Below are 22133 nucleotides of genomic sequence, written 5' to 3' on the forward strand. Positions count from 1 at the left end.
CTGATTTCAAAAGATACCATCTAATTCCACATTCTCTTTATCCTTATCTACCAACCCAAATTTATGTACCACTTGCCTTCTATTAAGGTTGGAGGGTCTCGTGACTGTGACAGATTATAATAATATACCATGGTTAATCATCAGACTCTAAATCTCAAGAGAGCACAGAATATTCTGCTAATCAATGTGTTCCTGGTAACTAGTACAGTGTCAGGCATGTGGTAGGCATTCAATAAATACTGACTGAATAAATGACTATAGCAAAGTTTGCAGAAATAAATTGGGAGTAAGTCAGATCATGGGCCTTGAACTCATCCAAAGGAAAAAACATACTGATTATTGGAGATAGAACAAGAAGCATACATAAATCAGGTCCACTTACTAAACAAACTTTTCACACCCTCTTACAGTCTATCTAGAGTGTACAGTAAAATATTGTTGAAATTTTCAACTGCAAATAATCTAGACAGTAACTCCATAATGGTTGGGGTAATCCTGTTATTTTCTAGCATCACAGAGTCAAGGCTTATCTCAATCTTTTTGGGTTAACAGCACTTTGGCATTACAAAAAATTAATCATATACCTCTATGGGTGTATAAATCTGAAGGCATGCATTTTCATTCTTCACTATTTACATTTAGGCTTAAATATTCCAGAAATTCTGAATTTAGAAAGATTTTCCCTATCATTTTACAGAATCTCAGGGCCATAAACACTCTTAAGCACTCGTGTAATGAAATTAAAAAAAAAAAAAGAGGAAGAAGTAAAGTAATGAGATAGGTAGCTAAGAGCAATCGATACAGTTGGTTTTTTCCATTAGTCTTCACCTCAGTCCATATTCTTACCTGCCACCCCAACTCTTCAACCAAACAGCTGCCCAATGCCCTTAACAGACACCCCCATCCTTACTAACTGGCAGATAACAGAAATGCATCATAAACAGAAATTCTAAATGCACTTATCCCCAAAAATATTGTTATACAGCACTATAATCTAAGTTCATACAGAGTTAAATACATTTCCAGGCCAAATAAGAACCCAACACCATGAAATATGGTTTCTATGGGAACATGCATTCCAAAACCCCAACTATCCCAATGTTTTTAAATTAGGGTACCTATATTCTAGAAAACATTTGGGTAAACAAAAGTTTTGTGACTCAAATCCTATCTTTGAACTATAAGATCTGAAGTTTAAATAAAATATATATTCATGTTATCACTAGTTTCTACACTTAAATTTTCACAATAAACTTGCAGTCCAAAAAAAAAAAAAATCCCTTATACTAATAAAACAAAATAAATATGCTCTACATAGAACTCTCAAACTAGAACACTATATAATTCCTCACAGCTATATGTGTCACAATTAATTCCTTTGTTAAATCAAATATAGTTTTTGGTCATACTAATTACATACATAATACACCCTACTGACTAGTAGGAACTCCAGTCATTTAGACATAGTGCTATGTTTAATAAAGCATATGCTCTAAAAGACTTTCTTTCTCAGACCCACAAAGCTATTTGCAGAAATGTCCTGGTCTTCAGCACCTCAGCAAACATGTCCCCCATCCAGTGGGCTTCAGTCACAAAATCTACAGCAAGAATTGAAACTCAGTCTGAGGGCAGACCTCTCCCAAATGTACTCCTTCCATTATTCTTTAGAGTTCTCTTTACATTTTTGTAGTCAATCATATGTTACTGGTCAATACTTCCTTGTATTAAACTTTCCCTATTCAAATTACTGTGTGGTTTCTGTGTCCTAATTGGACCCTTATTAATACAACTTCCTTAAAAGCAATTTTTATATTCTAACAATATATTAATGATGTAATTCTGTATTTTTAAGGGAGTAAGTCTCAAAATCAATAAGGGAAAAATTAACCATAGTTAAGTTCTAGCCTAGAACTACCATTAAATGAGCACTTCTTTTTTTAACTGAGCACTTATTAAAAGTATGGAAGGCACTAGAGATTTCAATACATAGGTATGATTGACTAAATCATTGGCCATTGGTGACTGAAAATCTCCAGCCCCTCTCCTGGCCACTGGATTGGGGAGTGGGCTGAAAATTTTAATCCTCCAATCATAAGTGGCTGGTTTTCTGAGGTTGGTTTTACAACCAACACCTGAAGCTGCCTAGTCTCCCAAATGGGAGTTAACTCATTAGTATACAAAAGACAGTAAATTCCAAGGATTCTAGAGGCTCTGTGGCAGGAACCAGGGGAAAAGACTAAATATTTATTTTTTATTATACCATATCTAGCCACATGAAGCTACTGGTAGATAACAGAAAGCACCAAATTTTTCTGTTTTCCCTTGCTAATGGACTTCCCTGCCTAGAACGATACTGTCAATCTACCTAGTAGTCTTCCTTTCATTTCAACCACTCCCTGCTTGACAAAAGCCTTTCCCATTCTTCTTAGATTCTCTTCTTCCTCCTACCAATACATCTTATAAATACTTCATTTAACTTCAAATATCATATATGCATTTCTGGCTCCACCATCACCAAACTATAAGCTTTCTGTGTATTACTTCCTTCTCAATCTGCTTAAAACAAAGAAATAATAATTGAATGCATGGACATGATAATGAGATGACAGAGTATCTAAGCAGAAATGTACAAAGGCAACTGAAAACCTGAAACTAGAGTTTATGTAAGGGTGTAACATTTAATTAATTTTGAATATACAAACTTAGTAGTAATGAACATAGAGGAGTGAGAAAATACATGATCTCTCAAAGACACCTTACAAAGAAAGCAGAAAATCAAAGACTGAACCTTAGAAAATCCCCCCAATTAACAAGTACACACACACTGTATTGTATTAGCAGCCAAATTTTACTGTACAACATAGCCCAAATGTGAACAGTTCAAATACATGTACTGACGGTTCACACAGCAAAAACTCACATACTCAAAGAAATCTTGCCCAATAGCTAGCTGGGCCTATATGCTGTCTTTTTACCCAATAATTCTCAACATTTTTGTGTCTGTAATATGCATTCAAATACTAAATATTTTTGGCAGCGCACCCGAATAGGTTTAAAACCTTCACCACAAGAAAGTACAACCCCGAAGGCAGCTAGCAATAATTACAACACATTATTACTCCAGTAGATAATACTATCTCAAGATGTCTGCAAAAGCAGTTCTCACACGGCACAGCAGTATCTCACCCTCTTGACTGTCCAGGCCCTCAGATAAGTTCACAAGGCCAAGTACTCATGGGTTCTAACAAATAATATTTATTGGGCACTAACTTAAGAGTAAGCTGTAATTGTTACCTCTTATTCAGAGGAAGTATACTCCACTCTATACTAAATCACAAAACCTGTTTAGTTCAACATTCTGCTTCAAAGATACTGCAATAATTACATTTACAGAGCTTTAGCAAAAAATAAAAAGACAAAAATACTTTAAAGTGTGATCAAACATGGAGGTACATCTGTGAAGATTTTACAACACAAAAGGCTGAGAACACCACTCTAAGACAACGGCTATCAACTAACAGGGTCACAAAAGTAATGTGGATGACAACAGCAGTAAAACCTACTTCCAAAGTTTAATAATAATATCTTACAAGAATATCCTGATACACGTATATTAAACTCTTTGGTTGAAGTTGCAAGTGCTTAAGTTAGCTTCTGTAAAACACTACCATCTGTCAAGTTAACCTTGTTAATCTAAATTTTACTGATTTTCTAGCTTTGCTTACATCTAGATTATTAGTTGGTTTTTGCTTTTAGTGCATTAAAAGCCATACAATAGAACATAATAAATTTATGCCTAGTTATATTTATGCAAACTTCAGTAAAGCTATAATAAAAAAATACTTTGAGAGTCCCAAAGATATGTTTTCCTTTAAAAAGTTCCTAAGTCAAGAATAAAAACCTTGTCATCAGGTGGAATATTAATGGGGAGAAAGGTGAACTTTTCAATAAAGTTGCTGGTTTTCCAGAGGGGAAAAGCGAATTTGGCCACCTACTCAAACAATGTATAAAATTCAAATTCAAGTGGAATAAGACTTAAATACTAGGGCAAAACGAGAAAAACAGTAGAGGCCAATAAAAGAGAATTTCTTTATAAAATAAGGTATGAGGGGCGCCTGGGTGGCTTAAGCGTCTGCCTTTGGCTCAGGTCATGCATGACCTCAGCGTCCTAGGATCAAGCCCTGCATCAGGTTCCCTGCTCAGCAGCAAATCTGCTTCTCCCTTTACCTCTCCCTCTGTGATCTCTCTCACTCTCTCTCTCTCTCTCAATAAATAAAATCTTTAAAAAAAAAAAACGGGTATGGAATTTCAAGGAAACTAATTACAAATGAGACTAAATTAAACTTCTATTCATGAAAGGGCACCATAAAGAGAGTAAAAAGACCTCCTGAAAATGGGAAAAGAAACTTGGAAAACACATAAGTGGAAGAAAAAAAAGTATTTAGACTGTAACAGACTCCTTCAAATCAAAAAAAAAAAGGTAAAACCAACCCAAAAGAAACACATAAGAATTTCACAGGAAAAAAAAAAAAATCTCAACGGTCCATAAACATAAGAAGGTAAATGAATAATTTATCAGCAATAGAACACTTCCATGTATCCAGAAGTATAAATGAACTACAACACAAAGGTTCATTTATTTCATATAAACCTTGACTCTTACACCTCAGAGCACACACAAAAGTAAAGTCTACATAGATCACAGACCTAAGTGTAAATGCTAATAAAACATTTTAGAAGAAAACAGGAAAAAAAATTTACAAACTAAGGGTCAAGAAAATTAGGTCAAAGCACTAACTACGAAAGAAAAAAAGAACGGGACAATGAACATCAATGTTAAAATACTTAGACTTGAAAATAAAAAGACAAGCTACATACACATTTAGAAAAAAATATATACATATAATGAAAGACACTTTCAGAATATATAAATTCCTACAACTCAATAGCAACATACAAATTATTTGTACATGACCAAGAAGGAAAACATGGAGGCAGCTGGTTCCTAGTATCTCCCCACCACACCCCCTGCTTGATTCCACACTCTCCCACAGCCCCACTGCCTCTTCTCTACAGAGAGCCCCCTGAAATAAGTAAGAGGAAGAACAAAGGTTCTGTTGGTCAGGCCCCTCCCTTTGTACATTAAACCCAGAGAGCTCTATGAGCTCGCCAGCGATTCTAGCAGGCCACGGGGTAGAAGGTCCCTGATCACCACAGGCACGGCCTAGAATGCACAGAAGGCATTCTCTTCCATCAGAAAACTGCAAACCTTGACACTAGAGTTTGCCTGAGCCAACCTCCAACCTCAAGAAGGCCAAGAGCAAGCCAATGGCAACACCACATAAAATCAATATTCACAGAGCTGGGAGCATACCTCCTCACACAGAACCCCATGCCCTGAGGAAGCTACTCTGGTTCCCACATGCCCAGAAATCGAGGCTTCCTACCAAGAGTTGAACCCAGCCATCTCATATGCTGCCTTCATCTATCCAGCCAGAGCTGCCACATGCTCGGTGTAAGGGTGCCCTTCCTCTGATGCCACCAGCAAGAATGGAAACACGGACTATCAGTTTTCTCTTAGTTCTGCAGTCTTATCACTGATCCGAAGTCCTGGTCCTACTGGGGAAGAAGCCCAGAAGTCAGTTCTGAGAATCCATATGGTGTGACCAGAATATGCACAAAGAGTAGCCACTGACCCTAGGAGGCCTGTGCAGAGAGCTGCTGCTTCTCTCTAAAAACTGAGAATTTTAAACCTGAGACATTGGACTGCTGCTAGTTTCCTTTAAATCCTCTTCCTCAGCCCTGCTCTGCTCCACAGTCTGTCTAAGGCCTCATGGGAAGACTTCAAGGGTGTTCTTGATGAGAAACCCAGACCAGCTGCTCAGAGGCCTCAGTGGAGGTACACAACAAGCCCCACACCCCAGCTCAAAACTGTTTCTGTAGCTCCACCCCAAAGAAACCAGATATTTGATTGTGCATGTATTCTGGCATGAATTTTAACATATCAACTTGTGTATACGGGAGTGTACCACTGGTTCTCTACTAGTGTTACCAGAGTAATGGACCTTCGCCGCTAATGCTTCTTCATTCCTGGTCCTTCTCTCCACACTGCTCCCCCACATCCAGCTTCACTGAGGACCTAGCTCTCAGCTCTGCAGCCAATCCTACCCTCAGGCCTAGTACTGCTAATCTCCACCTCACCCACTTCCAGGCTGAACAGCACCAATAAAAATCCAGCAAGTATGAGCTGTTTCCTTTTCCAGTTCAAAACAGGCTCTTCTTTCTTGTTCTCTCACGGACCAAAAACAGTAAGAAAAGTCCTTCTGACCCAAATGCTTACCTCTCCACAGTTCAGCCCACCTACCATTGGTCCTCGAAGTTCTTTCAAAATTTCCAAACCAACTACAATGTTAAAATACTTTGTACCCTGTAGAACAAAAAATACACCACAAAGATTTCTCTTGTGTGTACAATTATCAAAGACATTAATTTAATGTTAGTTTGAGGTATAAAGAAAAGGATTTTCTATTTTTTTTTTAAAGATTTATTTGAAAGAGAGAGACAGCAAGCACAAGCGGGGAGAGCAAAGGGAGAGAAAGAGGGGAAACAGACTCCCCACTGAGCAGGTAGCCTGACAGGGGGCTTGATCTCAGGATCCTGAGATCATGACCTGAGCCAAAACCAAGCGTCAGACACTTAGCCAACTGAGCCACCCAGGCGCCCCTGAAAAGGGCTGTCATTCTTCAGCACTGAGCCTTTTTAACAGGTGTTTTAAAAAATAGTAAAATGAAGGACAAATTGTGGAGTTTCATTTTGTTTTATGAGCATATCAGTACTTGCTCCTAGAATGTTGTACCTCTAGCAACATCTTTAACTTTTTAGCTATTTTCAGGGCACCTGGGTGGCTCAGTCATGAAGTGTCATTATCCCAGGGTTCTGGGATCGAGCCCCACGTCGGGCTCCCTGTTCAGCGGGAGGCCTGCTTCTCCCTCTCCCACTTCCCCTGCTTGTGTTCCCTCTCTCGCTGTCTCTGTCTGCCTGAAATAAATAAAATCTTTAAAAAAAAAAAAAAACTTATTAGCTATTTTCAGGTGTGGAATAATTAAGTAGCTACTATTATTGCTAGTCCTGTAAGAATGTAAGACTGGATAAAACAGTTGACCTTTGAACAATATAGGTTTGAACTGTGCAAGTCCACTTATACACTTCTTTTTATTAAATACACTACAGCACTGCCAATGTATTTTCTCTTCCTTTTGATTTGAATAACATTTTCTTTTTTTAAGAAAAGGATTTTATTTATTTATTTGAGAGAGACAGACATAGCCACAGAGAGCAGGAGTGGGGAGGAAAGGGAGAAGCAGGCTCCCCACTAAGCAGGGAGCCCAATGCAAGGCTCGATCCCAGGACCCTGGGATCATGACCTGAGGTAAAGGCAGACAACCGACTGAGCCACCCAGGCACCCTGACATTTTCTTTTCTCTAGCTTACTTTATTGTAAGAATGCAATATAGAATACATGTAACATACAAAATATGTATTAATTGACTATGTTATCAGTAAGGCTTCCAGTCATAGTAGGCCATTAGTGTTAAATTCTGGGAGAGTCAAAAGGTATATACAGATTTTTGACTGCATGGGGAGGGGAGAGTCAGTGTCCCAGCCCCCACATTGTTCAAGGATCAATTGTATATGAGAAGCAATATTTAAAAATCCTCCAAAAATGACCAATAAGCACATGAAAAAATGTTTAAAACCACTAGTCATTACAGAAATATAAATCAATACCACAATGAAGTACCACTTACATGCTCACTAAAATGGCTAAAACATAAAAGTTAACAATATCAAGTGTTGACAAAAAAGTAGACCAACTTTAACTCTCATACATTGCTGATGGTAATGTAGGATAGTAAAATAACCATGTAGCAATCTTTTATAACAATTTTACTCCTCTGTGTTTGACCAAGAGAAATGCAAAAATGTCTCTTCAAAGACCTACTTACAAATGTAAATGTAACAATATCACTTATAAGGGCCAAGAACTGGAAAAAAACCAACAGAAATATGTTTACACAGTTTGTAATATTCATATAATGAAATATTACTCAGCACTAAAAAGGAACTACTAACACATGAAATAATGTGGCTCAATCTCAAAAGCATTTTGCTGAGAAAAAAAAAAGTCAAACGCAAAAAAAAAAAAAAAAAAAGGAATTTTAAGATTCCATTTATGTGAAGACCTAAGACAACCAAAACTGGCCTGTAGTGATAGAAATCAGATCCATGCTTACCTGGAATAGGAGTGTGGTGATACTAAATAGAAAGGGTGACACAGGGTATCTTTTGGAATTTATCTAATTATAAAATTTAAATTATAAAATTTGTCTAATTATATACTTTAAAATGGGTGTTTTTATTTTATTTTTTATAAATTGTACCACAGTAACATTAACTTGGAAAAGTAGAGATAGCAGCTAGTGGGATGTGGAAGGAAGGGACAGGTTGAGTGAGGCACAAAGGAAATTTCTAGAATAAAAGGATGCTCTATTTTATGTCTAGGGTGGTAGAAAAGGTAGTAATGTTATATTTCTTTAAGGTATACATAAGCTTTCATATGCTTTGGTTCACACACAAACACACACACACACACACTTTCAGAAATGATTCATACACACTACACACCCCAAAAAGAAGAGAAACAGGAACACTGCATGTACAATTGTTTCCCAACTCCTTGATGTGTGAGTCAATTAACAGAAAGACTAAATCTGCCCTACTGAGGTTGGGGGTGGGGGGCAAATGTCCCACCTATGCATCTGAAGCTTTGGGTTTCCATACAGATGTTGGCCATGAAAGCCTGAGGCAGGAGGCATTTCCCTTACAACAGGAAAGCATATCAGTGTACTGATGGGGAGAAACACCTGAAACAGAAGAAAGCCTGTATGTTCGAAGATTGCTCCACTGTTAAATTGGGTGTACTGTAATAATTCAACCCCTGAAGGAGCCCTACAGTCAATTTACACAAGTGCTGAAGCATTCTCATCTCTAAGTATACTAATTAATTTCAACTAGTGGTCCTCAAACTTTAAGTACAGAAGAATCATTTGGGGTTCCTGTTAAGAATGCACTAGTCCAGGGCGCCTGGGTGGCTCAGTTGGTTAAGCGACTGCCTTCGGCTCAGGTCATGATCCTGGAGTCCCGGGATCGAGTCCTGCATCGGGCTCCCTGCTCGGCGGGGAGTCTGCTTCTCCCTCTGACCCTCCTCCCTCTCATGCTCTCTGTCTCTCATTCTCTCTGTCTCAAATAAATAAATAAAATCTTTAAAAAAAAAAAAGAATGCACTAGTCCAACCTTTGGGCTTGAAACAGTAAGTCTGAGCTCACGTGAGGTACAGAATTCTACAGTTTTAGCAAGCTCTACAGGAAATGAATAGTCCATAAACCAAAGAAACTCTGGTCTAAACCTGTATCAACAAGGTTAAAAAGACAAGGAAAATATTGCTGGACATTTTTAAATATTAAGACCAAGTAATCTTTAAAAAGCAGATAGATTGTACTAAGACAGTTAACTGAAGGAAGAAAAGGAAAAAACTTTCAAAAATTACCAATCATATGTACAAAACAAGATATCCTGACAAGGAGAATATTCTTCAAAATTAGTACAAGTTTTGCCAAAATAAAACACAAGTGGTGTTTTTATAAGTTCAACTTTCACTTCATCTACTTAGCCACATTGCATAGTAACATTCCAAAATGGCTTTCACAAGCCATATCTGGTCTTTCATATATTATATACACTAATGATTATTGTAAACTATGATACCATACTCACCATGTCTGATTTTATAGGAGGTAGGATGACAGAGAAGTAACTGACAAACCAACTATCTCCCCACCTATTCCCAGGGGGGCCTGGAGTGAAACTTTCATGAGTCACCAGGACTCAAAGGAAAAAGGTACATGCACACATCAAAACTTAAAATACTACAATATTCTTTAGTTCTTTAGAAATAGAACCCTTTTTATAACATGTGAGTTCATACAACTAACGCACGTAAATACTTTAAAAACTCAGTAGGTACCAAAGTAGGGAACTGTCCTTTAAAATCAGTAATAAGATAATATCCATTATCATCACGTCTAATCAACATTTATTAGAGGTCTTACCTAGTACAGTAAGAAAAAAATGAAATTACAGGCATAAAAATTAGAAATAAAACTGTCCTAAGTTATTCATGATATAATCTTTTACACAGAAAACCCAAAATCATCACTGGAAAAGTATTAAAATAGAAAAGTTTAGCAAGATGGCTAGATATAAGATCAATACACAAAAGCCAGTTGCATGTGTACACACCAGTAACAACAAGTATTTTAAAGCACCATATAATTATTATCAGAAATTACCAACTATCTAAAACAAATGATGCATAGAAATTCTACAGTTAAAATTATAAACTGAAGAGATATTAAAGAAGACCTAAATAAAAGAAGTATACTCTGTTCGTGGATAGAAAGACTCAATACCATAAATATTTTAATGATCCCAAAGTGGTCTATACGGTTGCTTGAATTAATAAAAAACTCAAACAAGGGTTTTTTAGAGGACTTGGTAAGATTATTCTAACATTTCTAAGGAAAACAGTGTCATGACACATTGGAAGAAGAAAAGCAAACTTACTTTTCCAATGCTAGAGATTATTACGAAGCTACAACAATGAAGACAGGATGGTATTCACAAATGAATTATGAAACAAAAGACAGCACAAGGGGAAAAAGAGCATCATGTAAAACTTTTGTATAAGATAAAAATGGCATGTCAGTTCAGTGGGGGAGAGCATTAACTTTTCGATGAGGTAAAATTAACAGCAACAAAACAAAAAATCATATATAATAAAAATTAAATTGGATCCCCACCTCACACCTGTTACAAAAAGCAACTGAAGATCGAATAAGGTCTAAGTGTTGCAAACATAACTTTAAAACTCTCAGCAGGAAAGACAGATGAGTATCTTTTAGCTATCAAGGTAGAAAAAAGTTTTTAAAGTTAAAACAATGAAAATTAAAAATACACACCTTCAAGAATTCATAGAGCTGCAATAAAAAGGAAATCAAAGGGAGGATAAACATAGGATTCAAGATGATTACAATCTCAAATGAAAACAGAGGGATGGAAATGAAAATGAGACTATTTGGTTAGATATAGGTTACTTTCAAAGTTATAGCTTTTAAGTACGATTCATGTGTTTGTTATTAAAAAGTAAAAATTCATGAGTATTATTAAAAGTTAATAAGCAATTTCATAAATAAATGAAAACATATTTTCATGGACAGCTGATCATAAATCAGTAGTTATGATTAATTCAATTCTGCTTATTTCACAACTAAAATGCAGATTATTAAAACAAACCCTCAAAAAAGTATATGACCACCTATGGAAATAGTACATCTAGAACTAGCATTAAAAAAATAATAATTTGTACAATCAAACTAAAAATTTATCTAACATACAGGACAAAAAGGGAGAGAAAGAAATTATAAAATTTGTAGCAAATAAGAGAGATGAATGGTATCTAATATTCAAATAATATCATTACAGGAGGGCAGGGGAGAAGGAATAGAGTAGAAACAATAATTTTAAAATATACATCTTTTTCCTGAGAAGAACATGAAAGTTTTCAGACCAAAAATCCTAGGCAGAACCGTTAAGATACACACACACACACACACACACACACACACATTTCCGGATTCTAAAACCAAAGAGGAAATCTTACAAGCTTACACAGAGAGTTAAAAATTATGTACAAAAAAGAAGTGGAGTAACATCAAACAGTATTAAATATGCCAGAAAAATATATAGTTAAAATTAAATACTTAATTTTTAAAAACTAATGGGCTACTAACGTGTCTATAACACAAGTAATATTTTTGATGTAAGGTGTATCTTAAGAAATCTAAAATGCCATCATTTAGAATACAATTCCATATTAACCCAACAAAATCAGGAATGTTGTAAATAAAAATATGCTAAAAAGTCTTTCTTATTGGGGACAGATGGAAAGAGAGAAAACTATTCATTCTGACACTATCAGAAAAATATGCTTAGATATATATTTGTTTAAAATTAAGAGTAGAAAGGAGAAAGAGATTTACTAATCACAGATACAGATATAAAGAGGCAAGGTGGGGGAGGTGATACATGAAAACTTCATCAATCCATCAAAACTGAGTGGGCAAAACAAAACTAATAAGTAGAAACTCAGATGACAAAATAATTATTTTTATCAGTGACCACCATATACATGAATGACAAAATCCTACTAAAAGACTAGCAAAAGCAAAAAAATCCATTAGAAATAAAAAGAATTTGATGAAACTACATTAAAATTACATCAACATCTCTCAGAATTTAAAAGACAAGAAAAAAACATGAAATATTCAAATCACATTATAAGTGTTCATTTAATATATAAATATAGAACTCCAACTTTCAAATACACATCCTTTCCATATGCTCATTAAAACCTCACAGTCATAAGAAAATCTTAATTTCTAAAACTATTACAAATCATGTTTTCTAAACAGTACACTGAGACTAAAAATCAAGAATTTAATAAATGCAACATCTTAAGAAGTATGCCAGGAAAAAAAAATCTTTTAAACAATGAAATAAAAATGAAATCAAATCCCAAACAAAATCAGATGAAAACCCACAGCCCAAAATGCTTATTAACACATGATTGGAAACTCACTAAATGTTGAATTCACGTACAAAAAGAGCAACAATAACGACCCAAAAAGAAAGTAGAAAGGTGGAAATACTAAATACAAAAGCAAAAATTAATAAATTAGAAGGTAAACAAAACTTATAAAGGAAACAAAGAACTGGATTTTGAAAAGACCAGTAAAATAGATAAACATCTGGCAAACATTACTGAAAACAATCAGGAATAAGAACGGAATCCATCTACATAGATTTAAGAGAAAACATCAGACCTATACATACAGACATACATACATACATATACAACTAAATGAAATCAAATCTAAATCTATAAACATTTTTAAAATTGACTCCGGAAGAGGTAGAAAACCTAAAACGTTAATTGTCAAAATGTGGAAAGCTTATCTAAAACTTGCTCTAGATAAATGGTCAGCCTACTATAGTCATATTCACCAAATCTTCAAAGTAATAAGTACTGAGGTTAAACAATAAAACATGGCTAAATACCACCAATTTTGAATGATTTAACCTAATTCTACACTAAACAATTCCAAAAGCAAAGGAAAACCTAAAAAGCTTTCTAATGATTTTATGAGCTAACCTTACCTTGACAGCCCATATGCACAAAAGCAACCTATGTAACCAATCTCATTTAAGAATACAGAAAATAAATTCCAGATTAAAATTTAGTATATTGAATTTGGCGGCATCATGACTACATGAGATTTTACCAGAAAGCAATACAGCATAATGGTTAAGAGTCCACGAGTCTCATGACCCTGAGTTTAAATTCTACCCCCAACACATAACAGCAATGAAATGTTCCTTTAGTTCTTCTCTAACACTGTTTCCTCAACCACATCATGCAGGGAAAAAAAAAAAAAAGTGCTCACCTAATAATAATTTGTTTGGGAAGATTAAATGAATAAAAAGTTTTAAAAAAATCTAAGCACAATTCCTTAACATAGGTATATATAACATATTCCATATATGTTATCTATTACAATTTTTGTGTTTATTTTTGACACACAAATTAGCACATTGGTCATTGAAAAAGGAAAAAGAAAAAGGCATTTTATAAAGAATTAACATCTAAATTTGATTTCAAAACATTTCAAAACATTAAGACTGTAAGGAAATCTCCATATCATAATGAAACAATACATAACAGAAACTAACACTAATCCTAGCAGTATTCTGTAATCTTAGCTAAGGCAATAAAAAAATGAAAAAAGAAGTATTAACAAGGAAAAAGTCAGAGTGAGAATTACTTGCAAATGACATGAACTATATACATAGAATATTAAAGAAAATCAACAGAATATTTACTAAAACTGATGAGACTTCTTTAAGGCAGCTGGAGCCAATGTTAGTATACAAATCGAAATTAGGTGGGGGGCGCCTGGGTGGCTCAGTTGGTTGAGCGACTGCCTTCGGCTCAGGTCATGATCCTGGAGTCCCTGGATCGAGTCCCGCATCGGGCTCCCTGCTCGGCAGGGAGTCTGCTTCTCCCTCTGACCCTCCTCCCTCTCATGCGCTCTGTCTCTCATTGTCTCTCTTACAAAATCTTAAAAAAAAAAAAAAAAAAAAAAAATTTAAAAAAAAAAAAAAGAAATTAGGTGAGAAGGAGGAATAAGGAAATAAGCAGCTGGATCCCAGTCTCTGCCCAAACCAAGCCTTATGCTAACAACATAATCAACTATTTAGTACCAAAGAACATCCCTTTTATGTAATGTTCACAGTGATTTACATAACATTCACTGTCCTTTGAAATGCTATACTGTTTTTACAACTTTAAATGATACCTAAATTAGAAAATACTACATAATTTAACTAAAAAATTTACCCTGGATCCAGCTTGTATTGTTTTCCAAGTTTTGCTTTAACTCTTAAATTGGTTGGTCTGTGACATCCGTGCCACATGACCCCCACTGTAATTAAGTGAAAGTTGACCGCTGATCCATAAAATTCCTTCTGCCTCATCATCTAGTATTTTTTTGTCCTCCCTGTCCAGAAATAAATGCATGCTTAGCTCCACTAAACACTCAGATCTAAAAGAGTTGCTCATGTCTAATCATACTAACTTTAAGGCTTTAAGGGAAGATTCAGAGGCAATTAAAGACTTGCCCAAGGTCAGAGAAAGGTGATTTAGACCCAACCCACACCCTTCAGTCTTTTCACTACACAGCCTTTATTCCAACAGTAGTCCACTGTTTCTCAGTAATTAAATCTTGAGATTCAGTTAGGAAACTAAAATAACTACTACACTTACATTCCTTTTAGAAAATATTTGCTCATTATTTCACTCATCAAATATTTACTGAAACCTACTATGTGCAAGAAACCATTCTAAGCTCTAGGGTGAAACAAAATAGGAAAAATACCTGCCTTTATGAATCTTATATTTTATTCAACTCAGAAGGATGCATTTAATGTAACAGTACCCAACTCACTTCCCTCTATAAATCAATTTGGTCCCTGGGAGGAAGCCTTCTATCACTGCCCTAAAGAACCCTCATTTGGGACCTGGAGCCACGTATGTATTAAATTTTTGAGATCTAAGGATGCTACACTTCAGTAAAATATCAAGCACAAATGTTGAAGATACCTGTTCAAGACCAAAATTATGAACAGGATTTAACCAACTCTACCTAATCTGTATCGCCTAAACCTCAGAAAAGCAGCTTTCTGCAGTTTTACTACATCTCATAAGTCCCGCCATGGCCAAATTTGAGCAATCAAGCAAAGAACACATCAGAGGAAAAGACAGCCAGACCCTTGCCTTACACCGTGACAAGCTACTTTGCAGGTGAACAAAGACCTATGAAAGCTTTGTGTTGTGCTACTTTAAAAAAAAAAAAAAAATTACTAATCATCCTTCTGGAAGAAAAAAAAAGAATCTTGAAAATATAGAAAACTGTTCCAACCACCAGAATAGAACTACATACATAAAACTAATATGCATGTGTATTCACATACATAATTTTTTTAAGGGGAGCAGAAAATAGGCTAAAATTTTGGTCATGCAATATGCACTAGACACTTGTTTTCCTTATAATTCATAAAGTTTCTAAGTGAAAACAAAGAGTTTCACTTTTGTTTCTTCTAAAGTATGAAAGTCACTTCCTAGTTACTAGCGTATAGTCCCCTTCCTAGTTACTAATTTGGTGAATTTAAATCTATCAATTTATTTGTAGTGGATGGTTTAAAGTACTTACACCTATATAAATATTTTTAAATACTTATATATGAGTAATAAAATAGAAGTATATTAATGTGAAAAGCAAACAAACACATTGTTTCTTTTCAAAAAAACCATAAATACCATTATGGAAGTATAAAAATAAATGCATAATATTGCTCTAAGAAAAATTTACCAATATCTCTAAAATGATTTGATACACACACTAACAACAGCATCATAATGGTAATATTTTGGATTAAAAACTACTCCCTTTGTGTAAGGAGGGGGCTCATTAAACTAAGAAACTGGATTTGATGGCCAAGACCATTTTCAGTAATTCGATTCTAGACCCTACAATTTTATGCATAAACCTCTGAACCAGGCAGATCCGCATTATCTGATTCTATGCTAAAGAAGTGCTTTAGTCAAAATCAACTAAAAAAAAAGCACAAACTTCTTGCCATTATTCAAACTTAAAAGATGTGAAAAATAGGAGCCACATTTCCCACTTTCAAACAAATCAGGCTTTAATATTCAATACTGAAGAGAACTATAAACAAAAATGATACCAAACTTATTAAATACTGCTTAGCATACATATGAACACAAGATCCTGCTCTAAGTATTAACACTTTATCCCATACTTAACATCAAAAACTAAAGTTTAAGGTATTCAAAACAGAAGAGGAGGATTAGGAGATAGACTGTTCTAAACTCCCACTTTTAAATCTAGAATTATTTCACTGTCAATAAACTGCAGTCTGCAACAATCTTCTGAATTTACCAGTTAACAGTTAACTTACACAAGAATTCCAAAGACAACTTTCCCAAAGTGCCTAAAATAACAATGCACTATCCTTGCTTTCCAAAATTCTCGAGCATCTTCAATTACCTCAAGTACTATCACAGAATTCTAAAAATAATCTCCAAGCAAAAACTTAGCAGACAGTGAGTGTAGAGATAGCCCACTTTAGGACTGCAGGCCTTATTCTGAGATCAAGCACAGGTAGGATACAAACTACGTCAAAACTACAACAGGGTGGGGCATTAATTACTCACCCACATAAACCAAACACAGCTTTGATAGCTGCTCACAGTAAACTCTAGTTACCCCCCAAATTCCAACACGACTAAAGCAATGTTTTCCTTTCGCCCAAAATGCTTTTCACAAAATGACCAAAAAAAAAAAAAGTCATAGCCAACAACTCTTCAGGATACGGTGCAAACCATGATAGTGCACTTGAGATTCTGAAAACAGAATCTCGAATAAAAGAAACATCTCTCACCACTCACTGTAAAAGACCTGAAGCTTCACATAGATTTTATTTTTTTTTACTTAAGTGAGTGACCATTTGAGTATGTGACCGAGGCAAGGGTAAAGGGTGAAGGATGGAATAAGGTCAAACTTAGGGGACAAAAGATTCCTGGAATAAACACGGCCAGAAAGGTTTCCTTTCTTAGGGACAATTTCCATATTCAGAGAGAAAGAAAAGGAAACAGAAAAGGGAAAAAGAACAAATTCTCTACTTCTACAGAAAGTACACCTGGTAAATGTACCTGCTCCGTCAGGCAGGCAATTCAATTCTAGGGGAGACCCCTTTTACAAAATAAGAGGCTTGGAATGATCCCACTTTCGAAATACAAATTGTGTGCGGGAAGGATGACAACTGGTTATTCTTTAAAAAAAAAAAGGGGGGGGGGAGGAAGTGAATAAAGTTTAATTCAGAAGCCCTAGAGAGGAGTGCAGGAATGCGAGGGTCGCTCTCAATACACAGCCGGCACTGTCCGCTACAGGAAACCATCGGAAAGAAGGAAATGCACTGAAACCCACTAACTACACGCCACTTCCCACACGCAGCGTCGCACTGGGCGCGACGCCCCCAAAGGCGACGGGCAGAGGCGGCGGGCGGCGGGGAAGCAAGCCCCGGGCAGCCGAGGCCCGAGGGGCGGAGAGCGAAGGCCGGGGAGTTCTGGCCGAGGCGGGTGAGGACAGCACGTCGGAAGGAGGAGCGGGGCCCGGCCGCGCCGGCTCCCGGGCTCGCCTCACCTTCTGCGCCGCGCTCTGCTGCAGCACATTCTGCTCCACGGTCATGGCCCCCGCGGCGCTGGCGGCGACACAGGCAGCGGTGTGCGGCTCCTCGCGCCTCCGCCGGCCCTGGCAGCCGCGCTCCGCCGAGCTCCAGGGAACCGCGCGGGCCGCCGGGGAGTACAGCGCCCCCGCCAGCCAGGCGCGAAGGCGATGGCGGCCGGCGTGCGCGGGCCCCGCGGGCTGGCGGCGAGGCACGGACAGCGAGGGCCACAGCGGCGGCCCCACGGCTTCGCGCGGCCGGCCTCAGCGCGGCTCGTCCGCCGCGGCCGGGGCCATGAGCGGGCGGCGGACGCTGGGGCGAGGGAGCGCGCGAGCAAGCCGGGCCGCGTCACGCGCGCGTGCTCCTTCGCGGGCGGCTCGCGGGCCACAGCGGGGAAGGGAGAAGGAACGGAGGGAGCGGCGGGCCGGAATGGCGCTGTTCTCCTCCCTCCCCGACTCCTCCTCCCCTCCCCTCCCCCAACCGCCGTCACCTCCCCCGCCCCGCGGCTCCTCCCCGCCGAGCCCCGCCCGCCGGCCGACCTAACCCTATATTGTGACCCGCGGGGCGGTGGGGTGGGGCGGGGCCGGACCGCCTTGGAGCCCCACCCCCCAAGTCCCGGCCCCGCCCCTCCTTGCGCGGGCCCAGCGTTCCCGGGGTGGGGCGAAGGCGCGCCCCGCGGGCCTTGTCTCGGAGCCGCCCCTGCGGCAGGTTGCGCGATGCCTGCCCTTGGCTCTGCGAAGCTCCAAGCCGAGGCCGAAGGACCGCGTTCTCTCAGTGCCCAGGACTTGTCGGATCGCCAGCTTTCCGAGCTGCTGCAAGACATACCTTTCCCCTTGAGCCTGGTAACGTTCCAAAACCGTGCTGGGTGCCGAACCCCGGCTCCTTTCTATGTCTCCGGTCCTCTCAGCTCGCCTTTCTAGGAATTTCACAAGCAGTAAACTTGCCCGAAGGGAAAAGTTAAGTGTGATTTGCTGGAATGTACTTTTCTCCTTAACTAATCATTACATAAATGAATATTGACATTCTCCGTCTACTTCGTCCATGCAAACGCTGCGAGGCTCTGGAGAAATAAGGTTTATTTCCCGAAGATTGGATAAAAATGAAATATGGTCTATGCAACACACAACACAACAAAAATATCACTGCCCAGATGGTACATAATTCTAATACACCAGTTGCCAAATAAGTAGCAATGAACCTTCCGGCATGGAATACTTGACCGTATATGGAACTGTAAGAAAAACTTAACATCGAGAAAGCGGTCTCTACACTCAAAAAAATCTTGAGCTTCACGAACTAATCTGGGCATAGGAGGTGAGGGTGCGGCAGTGAGGGGGTAGAATAATCAATGCAAATTGTCACAAATGCAATACACACATATGCAAATCCGGGTATAATTTTTAAACTGACGGCAAGAAAAGCAAGCTTAGTAAATGATCACTGAAATATTATCTGGTTTTATATAATACTCACGGATCATAGTGATTCTTAAGATTTTGTAACAAATCTCTGCACTTTACAGCCATCTTTGCTCGGAACCTCAGATATATTCAACTGCCTTTTGAGATCTTTCCCTTGAGTCTTCATATGTATTTGCTCATTTGATTTTGACATATCACAAATTTAATTTTATTGATATCCTATGTTTTTGCCAGAGGAATTTGAAAAGTTGTGAAGTGGCTGGAAATACAGAATTTTAGGAATAATCCAACAGTCCTGATAGAATGCACAATTTTGTTAGGACACTGAGACCTAAAGAAAGCTACTTGCCAAACTAGAGCCCATTTTACCTCACTTACAGACCAAAGTTCTTTCCAACGTATCGTCTTCATGTTTCTCTGTATTATGCATTAAAAAAAAAAAAACTGTAAACAGTTCATGACATCTGAATATAAGAAAGTTAAATTTAACATAAATATCCAGTACTATGATTTAAAAAAGGATATTGCCATATACTAAAGTTTAGTTTCAAGAATTTGGCAATCACTGTTCCTCTGAGTTAAATTGTTAGTTCTACAAAAATATTATTTTACCAGTGGTTACTAGATAATTGTTAGATATATCTTTTTATAGGGTAATCATACTTGCCCACTTTGATCATTTATTTCCCTCTTAACTTCTAATGGTTTCCTACTGAAAATTTTAAAATCTTAATTGTTTTGTATGAGAAGAAAATTTCAAGTATCCTTATATGCATTCTTTTTTAGAAAGCATACAATTAGAATGAATAGAGGATGGAAATTTGAAAATTTGAGATAAATGTGCACATATGACACATTGCCAGATATCCTAATTCATTTTAACAATATGTCCCAATGTCAGTTTTTTGTTCATGAGTCAGCCTTAATATGTATGGTCATTAGAAGTATATAACCTTAGGATATTATTTAATAATTCCTAAATTGTATTACTCTGGATTTTTGACATGCAGGTAAACACTTAAAGTGACAGATTTCATTAAAATTAAAAATTTAGGGGCACCTGGGTGGCTCAGTTGATTAAGCGTCTGCCTTTGGCTCAGGTCATGATCCCAGGGTCCTGGAATCGAGCCCCGAGTCGGGCTCCCTGCTCATCGGAGAGTCTGCTTCTCCCTCTGCCCTTCCTCCTGCTCGTGCTCTCTCTCTCTGAAATAAATAAAATCTTTACAAAAAAATAAAATTAAACTTAAAATTTAGTTTTTAACACCAAGTCTGTTTTTCTATGTGGGATCAAAATGATGTTTCTAACAGTATTCCATATTGTGCTTTGTGTGAACCAAGTCTGTTTTTCTATGTGGGATCAAAATGATGTTTCTAACAATATTCCGTATTGTGCCTTGCGTGAACCAAGGAAACTGGTATTCTATCTTGACTATTTATTTCTCTTTATTTAGAATGAGTTTGAATATCCATTTCTGAACACCAAAAGTCTAATATGTTGCCAAAGCACATTTGTAAGCCATGAGTAAGAGAGAAACATTCGGGGCGCCTGGGTGGCTCAGTCTTTAAGAGTCTGCCTTCGGCTCAGGTCATGATCCTAGGGTCTTGGGATCGAGCCCTGCATCGGGCTCCCTGCTCGGCAGGAAGCCTGCTTCTCCCTCTCCCACTCCCCCTGCTTGTGTTCCCTCTCTCGCTGTGTCTCTCTCTGTCAAATAAATAAATAAAATCTTTAAAAAAAAAGAGAGAGAGAGAGAAACATTCAACCACAGTGTAGATTTGAACAATTTCCATGACAAAAGAATGGTTCCTAACTCTCCTCTTGAGGAGGAACAGAATTATTTTCCTTCTGTAGGTCTATTGACATTCTAGGATGATTTTATTTCCACCAATAAGGGAACCATAAACAATCATTGAAAGAGGAAGTTTCCATGATGTCAAAATGGTACCGTTCACTGATAAGGTGCTCATAAATTAGAACCTGTAAGAGTACTATCTGCCTAATACATGTACGATAAAATGCTATTGAATTAAATGGGCAGTCATGAAGGAGAGAAACAAGTTTATTTATGTTTTTGTAGGGCATGGCTAACTCTTAACTTATTGCAACTGGACAGTTCTGTGGTCCTGACAGCCATACTGTTTATCTGACAAAGCATATCAATATTGGTATCTCCAGCTGTCAGTGGTACCTCATACACTGAGAGTCTCCAGATGTTGCTTCTTTGGTCAGCATATTCATTTTCTAGGGCAGCCATAACAAAATACCACAGACCGGGTGGGCTTAAGCAAGAGAAATGTATTCTCTCACAATTGAGAACACTGTTAAGTCAAAGATGGAGGTACCAGCAGGATTGGTTTTTCCTGCAGCCTCTCTCCTGGGCTTGCAGATGTCACCTTCTTGCTGCCTCTTCATGTATTGTTGATCCTCCATGCACACACTTCCCTGGTGTGTGTTCTTTTTATAAGGTCATGTTGGATTAGTGTCCCATTCTAACAGCCTCATCTTAACCACCTCTTAAAGAACTTATCTCCAGATACAGTTATATTCTAAGGTACTAGGGATTGGGACTTCAACATATAAATTTTGAGGGAACACAATTTGGCCCATAACAGTCATATTCAATCTACTTCACTTAATCCTACACTTCATACCTATGTACTATCAAATACCATTTTTCCTGCCCCATCCCCTAACCCCTTAGATTAATAAGAGATGCATTAAAACATTAAAGA

General features: G+C 37.7%; 1 protein-coding gene across 4 annotated transcripts in view; it reads right to left on the minus strand.

Annotated features, from left to right (window-relative positions):
• The window catches only part of USP25 (ubiquitin specific peptidase 25), a 129529-nt gene extending 111137 nt beyond the window's left edge, over positions 1-18392 (minus strand). For 2 of the 4 annotated variants that reach the window (XM_035015123.1, XM_035015122.1), the window contains exon 1: positions 17961-18388. In XM_035015123.1, the coding sequence (XP_034871014.1) occupies positions 17961-18005 (45 nt within the window). In that variant the 5' untranslated portion in view covers positions 18006-18388. Of the gene's footprint in view, positions 1-17960 lie in introns of all 4 variants that reach the window. The other 2 variants (XM_035015124.1, XM_035015125.1) reach the window with 2 other exon arrangements.
• Positions 18393-22133: the final 3741 nt, after the last annotated feature.

The sequence above is a fragment of the Mirounga leonina genome, unplaced genomic scaffold, assembly GCF_011800145.1.
Source record: "Mirounga leonina isolate KUSES-001 unplaced genomic scaffold, KU_Mleo_1.0 Mir_169, whole genome shotgun sequence".
NCBI lineage: Eukaryota > Metazoa > Chordata > Mammalia > Carnivora > Phocidae > Mirounga > Mirounga leonina.